Source organism: Elephantulus edwardii, unplaced genomic scaffold, assembly GCF_000299155.1.
Source record: "Elephantulus edwardii isolate Elephantulus edwardi_28Jun2011 unplaced genomic scaffold, EleEdw1.0 scaffold00083, whole genome shotgun sequence".
Classification (NCBI taxonomy): Eukaryota; Metazoa; Chordata; class Mammalia; order Macroscelidea; family Macroscelididae; genus Elephantulus; species Elephantulus edwardii.
Window position 1 is genome coordinate 12,624,519 of NW_006399833.1, and position 16,972 is coordinate 12,641,490.

The window sequence follows — 16,972 nt, forward strand, 5'->3', positions numbered from 1 at the left end:
AAGACCCTCTATGAGATGGATTGATTCGGTGACTGGGGTAATCGGGATGGGTGTGTCAGAGGCGGTGCGGTTGGCGCAGGATAGAGCAGGGTTTAGGGCTATTGTGCATAGGGTCACTATGAGTCGCAAATGACTCGACGGCACATAACAACAACAACATTCAGAATTATGTGTCATTTCCATGGTTATATCATGCTTTTTCCGCATCTTCACATCTTTGTTTTTTGCTGTACTGTGCTCTAGCGCTCTCTTCATTTCGGTCAACAAACTCCCTTTACTCACCTCTCAGATTTGTATTAGACATCATCTTTTACAGGAAGCTTTCCCATGAGGTCCTTTACCCTTATCTAGTATGAATGGCCCTTCTGTGTGGGTTGTTTCCCCCTCCTCTTCCTATTCCTTGTACTTAGACTGTTTGACAATCAGTTATGTACATATCTATCCATACTCTCCCCCAGTAACTCTATCATGGTGGGAAACTGAATCTTTATCTTTTCATCGTTTCTCTTAGAACCAAATGTAGTGTGTGCAGTAAGATGCTCTGGAAATGTTTGTTGAATGAATAAATGAACGGATGAACACATGAATGGAGTAGACTCTTGAATTCACTTACCTATGTGAAGTCAATATACAGACCCTCACCCTTGTCAGCATGGCATATAACTCACGAAGCCAGTTTGCTCCCTCTAGGCAGGGCTGTACCCAAACTATCCTGAAATGATTAAGAATAGAAACAGATGAACTGGCTTTTTGAGTCATAGACCCTCTCCAGTCCTTAAAAACTGCAGTTCTGGAACAATAGAGCTGGCCTGAATTAATTGCTGGGCGGGGGGAGGGATTGAAACACACACACACACACACACACACACACACACACACACCCCACCCGCCAAGAGACACCAAGTTCTTCTACACCATCCGTCAGCCTTTAGCACAGATGGGATGGAGGCCAGGCCTAAAAATACACCAGCCCTAGGTGACATCAGAGCCGTGTTCGCTCATGTCTAACTTACCCCAGATGGAGGGGAAAGCATTTGACAAGCAGCCTTTGAAACAGAGAAACTCATCTCATGCTAGGAATGACTACAGGGACAAGAGGCCACTGCAGATTTCCCAGTCAATAGAAATGAATTCTGAGAGAAATTTCAATAAGGAGCCGGCATCCTTATCCTCATCATCGTGAATTCATGTTTATTAAGTGTCCAGCAAATGCTAGTCTCTGCTCAGAGTATTTGATAAACACCACTTATACACCTATAAGGGACTAGGAAATGCCTGTAATTTCGTTCTTGTGCCAGCTACCCAGTTAGAACACAAAACAAATGTTTAGGACTATTCTAAGGTACAAGGTTGGCGAGGGTTCATGCTGTATTCAAGCATCCTTGATTAGTGGTTTTCTCCATTAAGAATCTGATACCCTCCCTCTAAATATCCCCCCACTACTGACGAGGAAGAAGAACACGAGAAAAAGCACAAGGTCACAACAATTGGAGCTGGAGGACTCCACAAATATTTTGGAGTGGCAGGGACCAGCCTTGTCCATCTTCTGGACCTTTGCTGTACAATTATTCTAATCTATGATATAAGCTTTGGGGCTAAGTGGTAGACTTCAGTTACAGAACCCTGAAGAGCTGCATTCTCTTTATATTTGCATGAAGGAATGCTGTGCAACTTGGGAGCTGGGGGGCACCCACCAACGGGGACACACATGGAAGAGGAATTTAGTAAACAACCACCGGTCTATTGGCTTGTAAGAATGAATGATAGGTGAATGGAAAAGCATGCAAGCACTAGGTTACCCTATTGACAGATAGGTGATATAACTGGTCTTTTCCCGCCCTTTTCCCATCATCTCCACTTTCCTGCTCAAGCTCAAGGCTTGAGGCAGTGATCAAGCTCCAGGGCATAAGAATTGGTGTTCCTCATGATGCTCTCCACCAGCATGACTGGCTTGGGGTTTCTTCCAGCAAAGCAAGAAAGCCAAGTGCAGATCAACATGGCTGCGGCTGCTCCACCTCCGGCGCAGTAATAGGCCCACCCAAGCTGACAGGTACCTGAGGAAACAGAAACAGGGGTAAACATGAAGGTTAGCTTATCTTCTCATATTCTCTTTGGGTTATGAGGCTTAAGGTGAAAACAGGAAACAGTGAATGCAATGGAGCATCCCATTTCCTTTCTTCCTGGTCCACTGCTTTGAAAAAGGTAAAAAATTTTCTACAACAGTGACACCATGCAGTATTTGTCCTTTTGTGACTCAGATACTTCACTCAGCATAATGTCCTCCAGGGTCACCCATTTTGAATAATATTGCATGAGTTCCTTGTTTTTCAATACAGCGTAGTATTCCGTTGTGTGAATATACCATAGCTTCTCTATCCATTCGTTTATTGATGGGCACTTAGGTTATTTCCAGCTCCTTGCTATTGTGAACAAAGCCACCACCAGGGTTGGGGTAAGATTGAGAAAAACTGGATATATTATGTATTCTGAATTGAAACAGATAAGGGAGAGAACAGTTTAAAAGTGATATATGGTAGCATATTATGATTATCACAGGAATCCAGAATTAAGGTTGCCTAGTGGAGTGCTGGGGGGGGCAGGGGCGGGGTCGGAGGGGTTGTATATCAAAAAAGTTTATCTTTTGCTTTTCAAAGAGAGGAGTGAACTGGGAAGGAGCAGGGGTAGAGAAAAAGTACAACAATGAATGAATGGAAATCCAATATGTCTGTAAATGTTCATTAAAATAATTAAAAATAAAATGTTTTTAAAAAGAAAAAGGTCTAAAATTGTAATCTCCTATTCTGGTAGAATCCTGGGGGAAGGGGTGGCCGTGCTGCTAACAACGCTAAAGACAAGAATGACATTATAAGGTGTCAAACACCGTGCTGAGCTCGTTGCACGTATACTGATCATTACAGCCACCATGTGAACTAGGTATTAATTATCCCTGTTTTACAAAAGATGAGGCAACTGAGAGACCAACTGTTGTGTGTCACTGAGTCAAAACTGACTCACAGCTGACCTTCTAGTGGGTTTTCAGAGGCAGTAAATGGCATAGAAGAGACTGTCCATCCTTCTCGCACAAAGCACCTGGTGGAATTGAACTGTGTGCAATGGGTGGGTAGTATAACTTCTCACCACTAGGAAACGGTAGGATCGGGACACGTAAAATGGAACAACCATTCTGGAAGGCAGTTTGGCACTTCCTCAAAAAGCTGGACATAGAAATTCCATATGACCCAGCTATTCCATTGCTTGGAATATAGCCTGACAGTATGAGAACTGAGGCATAAACTGAGATTTGTACACCAATGTTCATAGCAGCATTACTCATCATCACAAGAACATGGAAAGAGCCCAAATGTCCAACCACAAGTGAGTGTATTGAGAAATTATGGTACATTCACACAGTGGAATACTATGCAGCACACAGGAGCAATAACTTTGTAAATTATTACCTGACTTGGGATGGACTGGAAAGCAGTATGCTGAGTGAACTGACTCAGTCCCATAAGGATAAATATTGTATAAAACCATTATTGTAGAATGAGTACAAGGATCCAAGTGGGGTGGGAGAGGCTGGAAGCAGAAGAATGTGGACGTGCAGGGGATTGATCAATGGAGTTGTACAATTTGTTAGGTGAAGGGGTGAGAGAAATTGAAAGAATTTGTTCTTGAAAACAATGTATCTGAATTTTGTAAATAAATTAGCAGAAAATAAAAAATAAAAAAAACCAAACCCAACCCAAGAAAAACCCTCCATGCTCCTAACGACAATGATAGAGTACAGTGCAGGCTGCTTTCAAAGAGACATATCCTTCATTACCAGATTTCACAAACAAGCTCAAATCCTTTGCCTCCACATGTCTCTATCCTAACTTGACCTTTCAACTCCCAGGGAGAAAAATACGCACTGGAATCAATGCTAAGCTTCTAAGTTAGGGTAGGATAGTTCGTTTCAGAGGAATAATGGGAAAGGCCATCTGCTTGGAAACATCCTCCCCAACACTTGTAATTCTGTCAGAGGTCGATTCCTCACTCTGAAAGACTTACGGTTTTCCAGTGTGCCCTCAGGATTCCTGGTGGCGCTGTGCTTAAGCACTGGACTGCTAAGCAAAAGGGCAGCTTTTCAAACCCACCAGAAAGATGAGGCATTCTGCTCCCTATAAATGATAACCTTAGAAACCCTTGGGGCACATGTACTCTCTCCTACAGGGTTGCTAGGAATCAGTATCAGCCCAGGAGCAGTAGATAGTGAGTAGGGTACCCTCAGAAAGCAAAAGAGTCCAGGGAAAGAAGAAGAGCTATTATTGTAAAGGGCATCTGGGTAACTGAGCTCAATCATGTGACTCGGCTACCATAACCTAGGAAATTGGACTGTTGTTGTTGGTTGTTGTTGGGTGTCGCTGAGTCAAAACTGATCCACGGCTGACCCTCCAGCAGGTTTTCAGAGGCAGTAAAATGACACAGGAGGAAACTGCCCATCCTTCTCCCACGGTGCAGCTGGTGGACTCGAACCGTGTGCCTTTGATATTGCTGTGGAGCTGCTTACCACTAGGCCACCAGAACTCCCAGTAATGCAAAATTGCAAAAGCGTCTTGAGAAAATAAGTAGGCTGGCACCTTCACTCATCTCACTGTCCTGTGGAAAGCTTACAAGTGAGGCTACTAAGACTGATCTCTATGACAATTCACCTTTTAAAAAGCCTAACTTTAGGGAGTTCTGTTGACTCAGTGGTAAGGACTTGTGCAATGGCTTCCAACTTAAGACTGCTCTGCTTTCTCATTCAGGCCAGTTTACTGTAATCCAAATTTTCTGCCTCAGAAAAAAATCTTTCTACTACATAGTCATCACTCATGCTAGCTCCCCTTCCAGAAACACTTTCTATTTGTTAGTCACTAATTCATATTGGCCTCAGAACACTATTCAAGACCCAGCACTTTCAGAAAGACTTGCCTGATTATCTCTCCTGGGCTCAAGTCACCTTAACCAAGTAGTCCTACAATAATTCATCTCTACACCCTCGTTACAGCTGTACCTGTGGATGAAACACTGAGAGGAAAAGTTTGTGTTTCACATTTTTAAAATCTGCTTTTTCCAGATTGTTGGTTCAACCATGTGGATACATTTGTCCTTTTTTTATTTTTTTTTTTAAACCTCTCAGAGTGTTCTGCCAACAGTCAGCATAGATTAGACTAACAATACTTCAGAGTTGGGTACATTTTCAATCCTCAACACCCAAAATTGTGGCCTACTAAGTTCTAAATCAAAGTTTTTAAGCCAGCTAAAATCACATTCTATTTGTTTCTGGACTGTTCCATAGACCTTCTCACATATATTTTGTTTCTTCTTCACAAAATGCTTCCTACATTTGGATGCACCTACTATCTGGCCATGTTCAATCTTCAAATAATTCATTAAAACCTTTCCTGGTTTCCTGAAATCACAGGACCTCATCTGTGGCTCTCATAGCACCTCATGCGTTTCCTTCTTATACTTCGAACAAAGGAAAATGTGAACAAATCCTTTACCCCCTTTTGGAGCAAAAGTCAAGTCATACTTCATCAGAGGAGATACTGGGACGGTCAGATAACTTCCAGAAATCCTGTGTCTGCATTAAAATTTATGGTGAGCACTTGAGTATAATGGCTATATAAGCAAGATAACCCTCAGAAAGAAAGGAGCGCAGATTTGAAGGAGAGGCCTCCTTAACTGGAACTATTTAGCTAAGTGACCACAACAGGAAAACAATAATGGATGTTTGGGATTGGCCAACCTGAGAATACTCTGTTATGGCAAGCAGGCAATAGCTCTCACACACAAACATTTAGCGTAGAAGGCTTTGGATGATGCTTTGGTTTCCATGACGTGAAAATGAAAAGCGCAAAGCTTCAACTTCTGCGATGTTGAAAAGAATGCTGCCTCCACTTTGCAGACAGCAATGTGCAGCTCTAGGCACTCTTTCAGAAGCAGAGACGTAGGAGCAGGGATCCAGACCAATTCTCTTTATCCTAATCCAGTCATCTAGTGATTTTCTGGTGTTCAAATGTCTGTTATGTAAGAAGTGAATGGAATCCAAAATCTCTGTAAATGTTCATTAAATTAATAAGATTTTAAAAAAACGCAAGAAAGGAAAAAAATATTTTGTGATGCGATGTGTATTTCTCTAAAAACCCAGTCAACAAATGGTGTTATCATGAACTGCATGAATTCCCAGAGCAGTGGGTTCACACAGCACAGGCAGATGGCTCTAGGGATTGTTATCCTGCTACTTGTTGATGTGGTCTGGGTGATTTCCTTGGCACTTACTTCGATATGTAATTTTATTCTAGGGCTGATCGTACAATGGGATAATAAATATTCCTGTTAACTTAGAGTATCCAAGTCACTATTATGTCACACTTAGGAAAACAGTATTTTCAATATTATGAAACTGCATTTTCTCTGATATTTAATTAATGTCACAGAGCTGAAACTTAAAGGATATTCTTTTTCTTGTTTAACACAGTTTTTGTGTATCTTTTAGAAAGGGTAATTCAAAACTGATACTTTAAACCTAATTTCTTAACACATCAAGGTTTTTCTATTAGTCATTTTAAAATGTGGTCTTTTTAAATAAATGTTATTTTCTAGTGGAAATATAGCAGTGGCATTTTCACATTTGGGGTTAAATCTTAGTCCTTCAGACATCTCTCAAGATTTCCTCTGTTGGGGAGACTTCTCCATAATTTTCAAATTAATCTACCATCTTTTGATATTACCATAACATCTTGTATGGTAATTGGGTACATTCCATGGTATCTACTTTCATGCAATTAATTGTGTCTAAAAACCAGGTGGAGGGTCAGCTATGGATGTTTCTGACTCTACGGTATACAACAAAAAGGGCAGGAAAGCCTGTACAAGGTCCGCTGCTTAGAAGGTTTTCACTGAATGCACAACAGAGAAGAGTATTGAGGGTACCATGGACTGCTAGGAAAACAAACAGATTCATCCTGGAAAGGGTCAAACTGGGCGGCTCCTTGGAGGCAAGGATTCTGGGGCTTCGTCTGACATACTTTGGGCATGTTGTAATGAGGGACCCGTCCTTAGAGAGGAACATCATGCTTGGGAGGGTGGAGGGACAGTGCAGGAGAGGAAGGCCCTCTATGAGGTGACTTGATTCAGTGACTGGGTTAATCAGGATGGGAGTGTCAGAGCCAGTGTGATTGGCATAGGACAGAGCAGAGTTTAGGGCTGTTGTACATAGGGTCGCTATGAGTCACAAGCAACTTGATAGCACATAACAACAACAACAACAATAGTAGTCAGAAGTAAATATCAATTTCTAAAAAAAAAAAAAAAAAGAAGAAATGCATAGCTGATCCAACTTCCTACTCTGGGAGCTCTACTAAAACCTGCCCACCATGGGTAAACCCTTAATGCATCTAACTCACCAGGGGCACAGCTTTCAGTATCACAGCAACCACAAGTTATCTCAGTGACGGACAAGTGCTGTACCAATGAGAACAGTGTTCTCCTCAAACACAACAAATTGCCAAATGAAAATGAACACTAGAGGAATGCAGCTAGTTCCAGTAGTGTAGTGGTAGAGCCCATAGTGGACACAGTGACTGCCACAATGTGTCAGGAAGTGTGAAGATGGCACAGGATAGGACGGGGTCTGGATCTGTTGTTTATGGGGTCGCTAGGAGTTGTACTTGATTCGATGGTACCTAACAACAACAACAACAACAATAATAATTTTTCTTATTCTGATGAAGCCATTTTCCTCTTCTACAACCCTTGAAGCTATGAACTCTGAAGCTGGGGCCCACTCATTGAGAGTGAGTGATTTCTGACTCATTGGACAGACTTCTTCATTTTCCTTCCATAGTGTACCTGACTGGTGGACTCAAACCAATGACATTTATTTAGGTTAGCAACCCGACGCTTAATCAGCTGTGCCACCAGCACTCCTTAAAGATCCGATGCCTACATTAATTCATAACAGACTTGCTTGAGCTTCTTCTCCCTTAACCTCTCCAACCCAAATCTCCTTGCTGAATAGGGAAGAGCCAGCTCTGGGGAGGAAATTACTCTCAAGCAACTTCTTCCTCCTAGGAGTTCTCCAATCTAGTTCAGGCAAGGTATCAGAGACCTCAGCCTGTTTCTTCGGTTGCCTGTGCAGTTACTCCCTCATTAGAGTAGCACAAGGCTACTATTCTACTATTCTGTTAGGTATGCACACCCTGGGACCAGGGGTAATGCATTTATCTAAATGCAAGGAGTAAATACACAGCGTGCCATTACCCCCAAGCTTTAAGCTGGCAGAAAGCTGACAAAGGAGCAGCTATGTAGTGGAAAGTAAGCTAGAAAGGGCTCTAGAGACTTGACTAAAGTCAGCACCAGGCACCAATGGATTAGGAACCAATACCAAAGTGCCCTCACTGTCACATCTTGTCTGTTCTTAATCTCCTGTCACAGGAATTTGTATTAGAGACTGCTAGAGAAAAGAATAAGCCCCAGGTTTATGTGTCTCATGAAGCTAAAGAAAGGCTGTAATTTTTATTGAAAGCCTTCCCCATAGTTCTACTTCCTATACACTCAAGGGAATAAGAAAGATTGCATTACTGGCATTGCCAAAGGGAAGACAATAAAAGACCATTTAATAATTAATTATCTTTCCAATTTTAGGACCTTTGTCACTGCTCCACTCTTCCACAGAAAGCTTGGGTTGAAGTCTTAAAGCTTACAGGGAGGAAAGATGGGCAATCTCCTCCCGTGTGATTAACTAACTGCCTCTGAATGTCCACTGGAGGGTCAGCTATGAGGCAGTTCATAACAACAACACGGAAGGATGTAGACATAGGGAGAAGGAAAAAAAAAAGAAATAGGGAAGGGACAGCAGACAACCCTCTGCCTCCAGTTACCCTGTTAGTAAAATCCATGGACCATCATCAATCCTAAAGTCTTCTTCCTTGAAGTACTATTAATTCTTCCTTTCATCTCAGGAATATTTATTACGTACTATGTGCCAAACAATTTGAATATATAATCTCTTTTGATTCTCAGTCATAACTATTTGAATTTTACAGCTGAGGGAATGAGTCTCAGAAAGATAAATGACTTTACCATCTTGTATCAGAGTTGAGATCTGAATACTGGCTTAATCCACGATCATTCATTTCAAGTATGCCAGTCGATTATAACCAACACCACAAATTACTCTGGTTTGAATAGGCAAATATGATGCTTTCAACTAACTATTTCACCTTTCAGGGTCTGAGAAAAGTGAAAAATCTCTTTTAAGTGGAGGAATTTTTGCTAAAGAAATTTCTAAATGTACCTTCCAATTAAAAAAAAAAACACACAACCATAATCAGTGCTTCAGAACTTGAGTGAAAAACACCACCACCACCACCACCACCACCACAAACTACAGGAATTGCCAGGGAATGAAGAGTTATATGTAGCTAAAAGAATTAAGGTTCAGGTAAGGCTTCTTAGAGGAGAGAGAATTGCAAATTGGTTTTAGTAGCAGGAAGTAGGCATTCCAGGGAGAGAGATTGGTGTGAGCTAAATCATATGAGTGAGAAAGCAGACCACATGCTTGAGAAACAGCACTCTGCTCATAGTAGTCGCAGAAAAGGACACATACTTTGCAAATTTTAAGCTGAATCTAGATCATGAGGGGGTTACAAAATCTGTCATCTTTTCTTACACTCTGCAGGGATCTAGAGAACGCTTCTGACTCGGGATGATGTGCCCCAACAAGTTTTTTCAACATGCTAAGTATTGCTATTAATTGGGCTGGATAATTTTTGTTTGTAGTGGGAACTGTCCTGTGTATCAAGGGAGGTTTTATTATATCCCCTGGCCTCTGCCTTCCTCCAGGTTTAAGAAGATGATCATGTTCATCAAATGTCTCCTAAGGAACAAAAATCACTTCTGGGTGAGAACCACCACGGTTTGAGAAGATTAACCTGACAGCTGTGCAAAAGGAGACTGGAGGTAGGTGAAGGCCATAGGCAGAGACCAGTTAGCCAGAGGCAAGGGATGTTACCACACATGTGGAAGACGTAAAACAACTCCCTGCAACAAACAATTTTATCTGGTCCCAAATGTCAGTTGCATCAAGTTCGGGCAACCATGATCCAGACAAACACCAACTCTTTATATTTCCAATTCTCTCTAACACGAATCTTGATAACTACATGATTCGTGCAGCAGAATAAGTAATAAATAGCCTAGTAAGATATACATAAATAATTTCCTAATAAATTGCCATGCATGGTCCCTTATTCACCTGGGGAACAGGCTGAGACTGAAGCCTGGTCATCCCTGAGTATTCTGGGATGCTAGACCAGGAATCTGTAAAATGTTAGAAGTGAGATGATTAATATCTTTAAGGACCTTTAATTCTTCAATAGCTTTAATATTCTGTACTAAGGAAACACTGATTTCTTAGGAGTCAGGAAACTGGGATCTGTGGGGTGAAAAAAATATCAGTGGGTTTCATTTCTCTCATTTGGAAAAGGAAGGAAATAATGAAATAGTTGTTTAATAACACGGCAGTAAGATCAGATAAGTTCTTGAGGTCCCTTTAGGAAACAGGATCACTGATGTCTTGCATTTGAGATGACTCTGAGCCTCCACATTAGAATCATTCAAGGGGCTATGTCTTCATAAAACACTGCAGTGAGCTGACATCTCCCCTGGAGATTCTCTCTACACATGTGCATAAATATCAGTGCAGAGAAAGATCGGGTAGTAGGATAGGGGAAGAGAAGAGTTTCTAACTGCAAATTAGTTTTATGCAAAGCTTCTAGATGAGCCCCGAGAGAAGCCTGTTCCTTTCTGTACCATTTCTAACACCCTATCTGTGAGTCACTCTATTCCAGTGTTGAATTTGCTGTGACAGGAACTCTCATAAAAGTTATTAAATCATCACTCAGCAGTGGGCATGACATTTAAATCAAGACACGTTGCTTTTATTCCAAGCTGCAAATGAAATTGGTTTGGAAGTTGACTGTGTTTCATTTGATTTAGCATGAAGCTATGTTTTCACAAAGTTGCTGTGTGGGCCACACGCTGTGACTAGCTGTTTCTAAAATGGACCCCTTCCTTGCCTTACCTTGTCAGAGCTCCAGGGTTATGGCCTGAAAGGGCAGGTGAGCTACTAGAAAGAGCTAGCCCCAAACCAGTGCTTGTAGTGGAGCCTAACATTGATGAAGGAACCTGGATTAGGAATCAAAGGATTGACAGAAAGGGTCTCTTTGTCAAGAGCATGTTAAGAATGGTAGCATGGGACATGCCTGATATAAAGCATCATGGTTGCCTTCCCACCTAATTCCTCATGGTAGGAATCCAATCCCATTAGTGGCTTGGCTTATTCTTTTTTTTTTTTTTAACTAGCTATCCTTACTGAGTTAGTTCACTCACCATAATGCTCTCCAGCCTCTCCCAAGTTATGTATATTTTTAGAAATCGCTTCTCCTGAGTGCTGCGTAGTATTCCATTGTGTGAATGTACCACAATTTCTTGTTGCCTATCAAATCAGCGCTGACTAACTTTCAAAAGCAATTGTGGGGTCTTGGGGTTTTTTTTACATTTCATATCTCAATTCCTATTTACATTTCCATAAAAAGCAAAAGTGCACATTACCCTATCATCATACAGTAACTTAAATGAAAATAATAAAGTCAATCTTTTTTTCCAAAAAAAAAAGGAATGGTAGCATGGAAGCCAAGAATTCTTTTAGATTTTAGATGTAATCTAAAGAAAGAAAGCCTTCTTGAGGAAGAAAGAAGCAATGTTGGGGGGGGAAGGCCTAAAAGAAGAAGGGTGATAAAAGTAAATGTGACTTGAATTTCCGCAAACAGCCCTTTCAAAGAATTATCTGTTAGAATTCCTGGGCCTGGAGAGTTTACAGGAAGAGGCACAGGGCAACAGCAAGCACATAGCAGAGACTAACAGTTCCCAGAGTGACTAGAACAACATGAATGGAACTTGCAGAGAGATGAAGGTTTGATTTCATGCAAGTGTTGCCAACAAAGAAGTTATGAGCGCTACTAGTGCAAGAAATGTATGTTTATAACTCTGGATATAGATGTGTAAGGAAGAGCCGGTTATTGGTGTTTGTTGTTGTATGCCATGGAGACAGAAGCAACTCATAGCTGACCCTCCAGCGAGTTTTCAGAGGCAGTAAATCACAATGGGAGGAGATTGCTCAGCCTTCTCCCGCTGAGCAACTGATGGATTCAAACCATGTGCCTTTGGAATTGCAGCACAGCTCCTTACCACTAGGCCACGGTAGGGGAGTTAACTGATGGGGCAAGAGAGTTAAGAGTAGTGAAGGAGCTCGGAGTTTTCTAATGGGACAAGAGGGGATAAAGCTCTCTGGAGGATGTGAATAGGTCAGGAATATCGAGAGAGAGGACTGTATGCAAATTTTAAGAGTTCAAATTCTGAGAACTCTTGGAGTTAGAATGTTGAACGTTCAGGTAGGATCCAGAGGAAAGCCTGACATCTGATCTTTGTTCGTTTGTTTGCTTTTGGTTTATGTAATACGTTCTAATAATAAAGGAATGCGAGAGACAATGTTCTATAGTTAGATAGGAAAAATCAGGTAAGGAGTGACCCCGAGGTTGAAGGATGATCTGGAATGGGAACTAGTAAAACACCATCAACTTCATCCCTAGCACAAAATACCAGGGCTGATCTGCAGAGAGCCAACTTTGGGCCTTTGAAGCCTTCAGCATGTGAAGCTAGTGTCTACATTGGCCTTGATGGAAAACCTCTCAGCTATAGAGAAACACCTCTGGCTCCTTTGAAATGATGTAGAGTAGAAAGGGAGGGAATCAATGTTGCTAGTTGTTATTGTTGTGTACTCTCTAGTCTGTTATTGTTATGTACCATCGAGTCGCCTGTGATTCATAGCAACCCTATGTACAACAGCCCTAAACCCTGCTCTATCCTGTGCCAATCTTATTGTCTGTGACACACCCACTCCCATTACCCCAGTCATTGAATCAATCCCTCTCATTGAGGGTCTTCCTCTCTTGCACTGTTCCTCCACCCTCCCAAGCATAATGTCCCTCTCTAAGGACCAGTCCCTCCTTGCAATATGCCAAAAGAATGTCAGATGAAGATTCAGAATCCTTGCCTCCAAGGAGAAGCCTGGTCTCACCCTCTCTAGGATGAACTTGTTTGTTCTCCTAGCAGTCTGTGGTATATTCAATACTCTTCTCCAGCACCACAGCTCAAAGGCATCAACTCTCCTTCTATCATCCCTAGTCATTGTCCAGCTTTCTGATGCATAGAAAGTAATTGCAAAGACTGTGGCCTGGATCATACCTTAGCCTCCAGACTGACATCGTTGCTCCTCAGTACTCTGGAGAGGTCTCTTACAGCTGGCTTTCCCAATGAAATTTGTCTTTTAATTTCCTGGCTGCTGGTAGCAACAGTGTTGACTGTGGAGCCAAGCAAACTAACGCTGTCAACAATCTCAATCTCTTTATCATCTATCATGATACTGCCTATCAGCCCAGCTGGGAGAACCTTTGTTTTCTTGATGTTGACCTTTAATCCATATCGAAGGCAATTCATAGCAGATCTTCCAGCTAGTTTTCAAAGGCAGTAAATGGCACAGGAGGATATTATCCTCCTTTCTCCCATTAAGCAGCTGCTAGATTCAAACCACAAGGCTGTGGGTTGGTAGCACAACTCTTTACCACTGAGTCATCAGAATTCCTAGTTGTTGTTAGGTGCCACTGAGTTGAGTGTGACTCATAGTGACTCTATGAAAAATGAAGCCTGAACCTTGTCCTATCCTCTGGCATCCCCATCATCTCTGACACACTTGAGCCCACTGTGGCACTTATTGTGCCAGTCCAGTTTGTTGAGGGTCTTGCTTTCTTTTGCTGACCCTCCACCTTTCTAAGTATGATGTCCAAGGAATAGCCTCTCCTAGCAATATGTTCAAAGAATGAGAGACAAAGCTTCAACATCTTAATCCCCAAGGAGCACTCCAGTTGTACTCTTTCAAAAACGTATCTGGTTGTTCTTTTGGTGGTCAGTGAGATATTCTGTGCTCTTCTCCAACACTACAACTCAAAGGCAATAATTATTGCTCGGCCATCCTTATTCATTATCCACGTCTTTAATGCATAGCAAGTGACGGAGAAGACCATGGCCTGAATCAAGTGCACCTCAGTTTTCAAACTGACATCACTGCTTGCTCATTAGCATTTTGGAGAGGTCCCTGACAGTGGACTTTCCCAATGCAATACGTCTGCTGATCTCCTGACTGCTGCTACCAAGGGTGTTGAGAAGCTGGATTCTAAGAAAAGGAGTGTGGCATCAGGATTGGAGGATGACACATCCACAAACTGTATTATGCTGATGACACAACTTTGCTTGCTGAAACTGAGGAGGACTTGAAACATTTGTTGCAGATGATCAAGGACCACAGATGATTGTTGTTGTGTACCATTGCATCAGAACAGACCCATAGCTGACCTTCCAGCAGGGTTTCAGAGGCAGTTAATTGCATGGGAAGAGACTTCCCATCTTTCTCCTGCAGAGCACTGGGTGGTTTCAAACCATATGCCTTTGGATTAACGGTGCAACTCTTTCCCACTAGGCCAACAGAACCCTTTTAATCAGAGCTCCCAATAATCAGAGCTCCAGGTTATTCAACTACCACTCACACAGACCCTATAAACAACAGATCTGAACCTTACCCTGCTCTGCACGATCCTCACAATCTCCACCATGCTTAAGCCTATCGCTGTAGTCATTGTGTCAATCCATCTCAGTTAGGGTCTTCCTCGCTTTTACTGACCCTCCAAATAACAAGGCTTGAATCTGGTGTACATTAATCTAAACTACCCTTCTTGCTCTTTACCACTTTGAAGTGGTCCTTGACAGCAGATTTTTTTCAGTGCAACATTTCTTCTGTTTTCTTGACTGCTGCTATCATGGTCATTAATTGTGGATCCAAGGATATGGAAATCACTGACACAATTTCAATCTTTTCACTGTCTATCATGAGTCTAGTGGTGAGGATCTTCATTTTCTTGATGCATGCGTCAAGATGTATAATCCATGCTGAAGGCAATTTAGTCTTTATAATCTATGCTGAAGGCTGCATAGTCTTTGCTCTTCTTTAGTACATGATATGCCTTCTTTATGCTCAGCAAGCAAAACTGTGGCATCTGCATAATGCAGGTTATTGATAAGTCTTGCCCCAATCTTGATATGTTGTTGTTGTTGTTGTTATGTGCCGTCGAGTCGCTTGCGACTCATAGCGACCCTATGTACAACAGCCCTAAACTCTGCTCTGTCCTGTGCCAATCGCACTGTCTCCGAGACTCCCATCCCGATTATTCCAGTCACTGAATCAATCCACCTCATTTATTATTTTTCATATAGTCCAGCTCCCCGAATTATTTGCTCAGATGCATTGCACTGGGAAGATCTGCAGTTAGAGACCTTCCCAAATTATTGAGGAGTAGTGATGTCAGTTTGAAGACTAAGGTGTGCCTGGTTCAGGCCATCGTCTTTCTGATTACTAGCTACCCATCAGAGAGCTGGACAATGAATAAGGATGACAGAAAAAGAATGATGCCTTTGAGCTGTGGTGTTGGTGAAGAGCACTGAACACCCCATGGACAGCCAAGAGAACAAACAGATATGTCTTGGAGAGGGTACAGTTGGCGTGCTCATTGAAGGCAAGAATGATTAGGCTTTGCCTCACATCCTTTGGGCATGTTGCTAAGGGGGCTATTTCTTGGAGAAGGACATGATGCATTCTATCAGTCCCTGGAGGCTTGTTTTTGCCAAGTCCTTCAATTCAGCTTGGACCTCTTTTTAGTATCATTGGTTCTTAATCTCTGGTTGTTTCCTGAAATGGTTTAGCATCAACCAATTGCTTTTGGTGTGGTGATTCCATTTATTCCTTGCTGCATCATTCACAATCTTGCCCATAGAATCCTTCAGTGTTGCAACATGAGGCTTAAATTTGTTCTTCAATTCTTTCTGCTAAAACAAACAAACAAAAAAAAAACAAAACCTAGATGTTTTCTTCCCTTTTGGATTCGTAACTCCAGATCACTGCACACTCAGCTCTAACACTTTGCCTTTTTGAGCTGCCCTTTGAAATCTTCTGTTCAACTCTCTTATTTCATTATTTCTTCCTTTTGCTTTAGCTTCTCTATATTGAAGTTTTAGTCTTTTCTGACATCCACTTTGTTCTTTCCTTTTTTCCTGTGTCTTTTTAATGACCTTTTGCTTTGTTGTTGTTGGGCTTTTTAATGTCCTTGATGTCATCCTAGAATTCCTCAGGTCTTTAAATGTTCATCAGATCTGTTCATGAGATTTTTTTATACTGGCTTGAATACAATCATTTCTATACATTGTATTTTATTTTTTATTAATTAAAAATTTTTAAAAGAATTCAGGTAGCATGAACTCAAGGCAGTATTTTTAGTCTCCAGGACTTATTTTAGTTCTCTTCAGGTTCAATTTGAGTTTGCATATTTGTAATCGATGGTCTGCTCCACAGTGGGATCCTGTTTTGACCTGAGATATAGTTGATGTGATTTCTTTGTATCAGGTGAAGTCCATGTATATAGCTATAATTTATGTTTTTTAAAAAACAAGGAAGTCACTGATTGTACAAAACCTTATCATGGGATCTCCGGCCTCATTTCTGTTGCAAAGGTCATATTTTACAATTACAGTCTTTCTTTGTTTCTAACTTCAGAATTCCAGTCACCAGTTATTATGTATGCATCTTGATTGTATGCTTGATCACTTTCAGACTGCAGAAGTTGGTAAAGCTCCTTAGTTTCTTCATTTCTGGCTCTAGTGGTTTGCATGTATTTTTGAATTATAGTTGCATTAAGAGGACTTCCCACCTCACTCCATAGACAAAAACCAACTCAAGGTGGATCATGGACCTAGGACTAAAACCAAGGACTGTAAA

The 16,972-nt window shown here is 41.5% G+C and overlaps 1 protein-coding gene across 1 annotated transcript in view; it reads right to left on the reverse strand.

The window, feature by feature from the left end:
- Positions 1 to 1,872: 1,872 nt before the first annotated feature.
- The window catches only part of LHFPL1 (lipoma HMGIC fusion partner-like 1), a 74,777-nt gene continuing 59,677 nt past the window's right edge, over positions 1,873 to 16,972 (reverse strand). The window contains exon 4 of the mRNA XM_006889932.1: positions 1,873 to 2,054. Within this exon, the coding sequence (XP_006889994.1) occupies positions 1,873 to 2,054 (182 nt within the window). The remainder of the gene's footprint in view (positions 2,055 to 16,972) is intronic.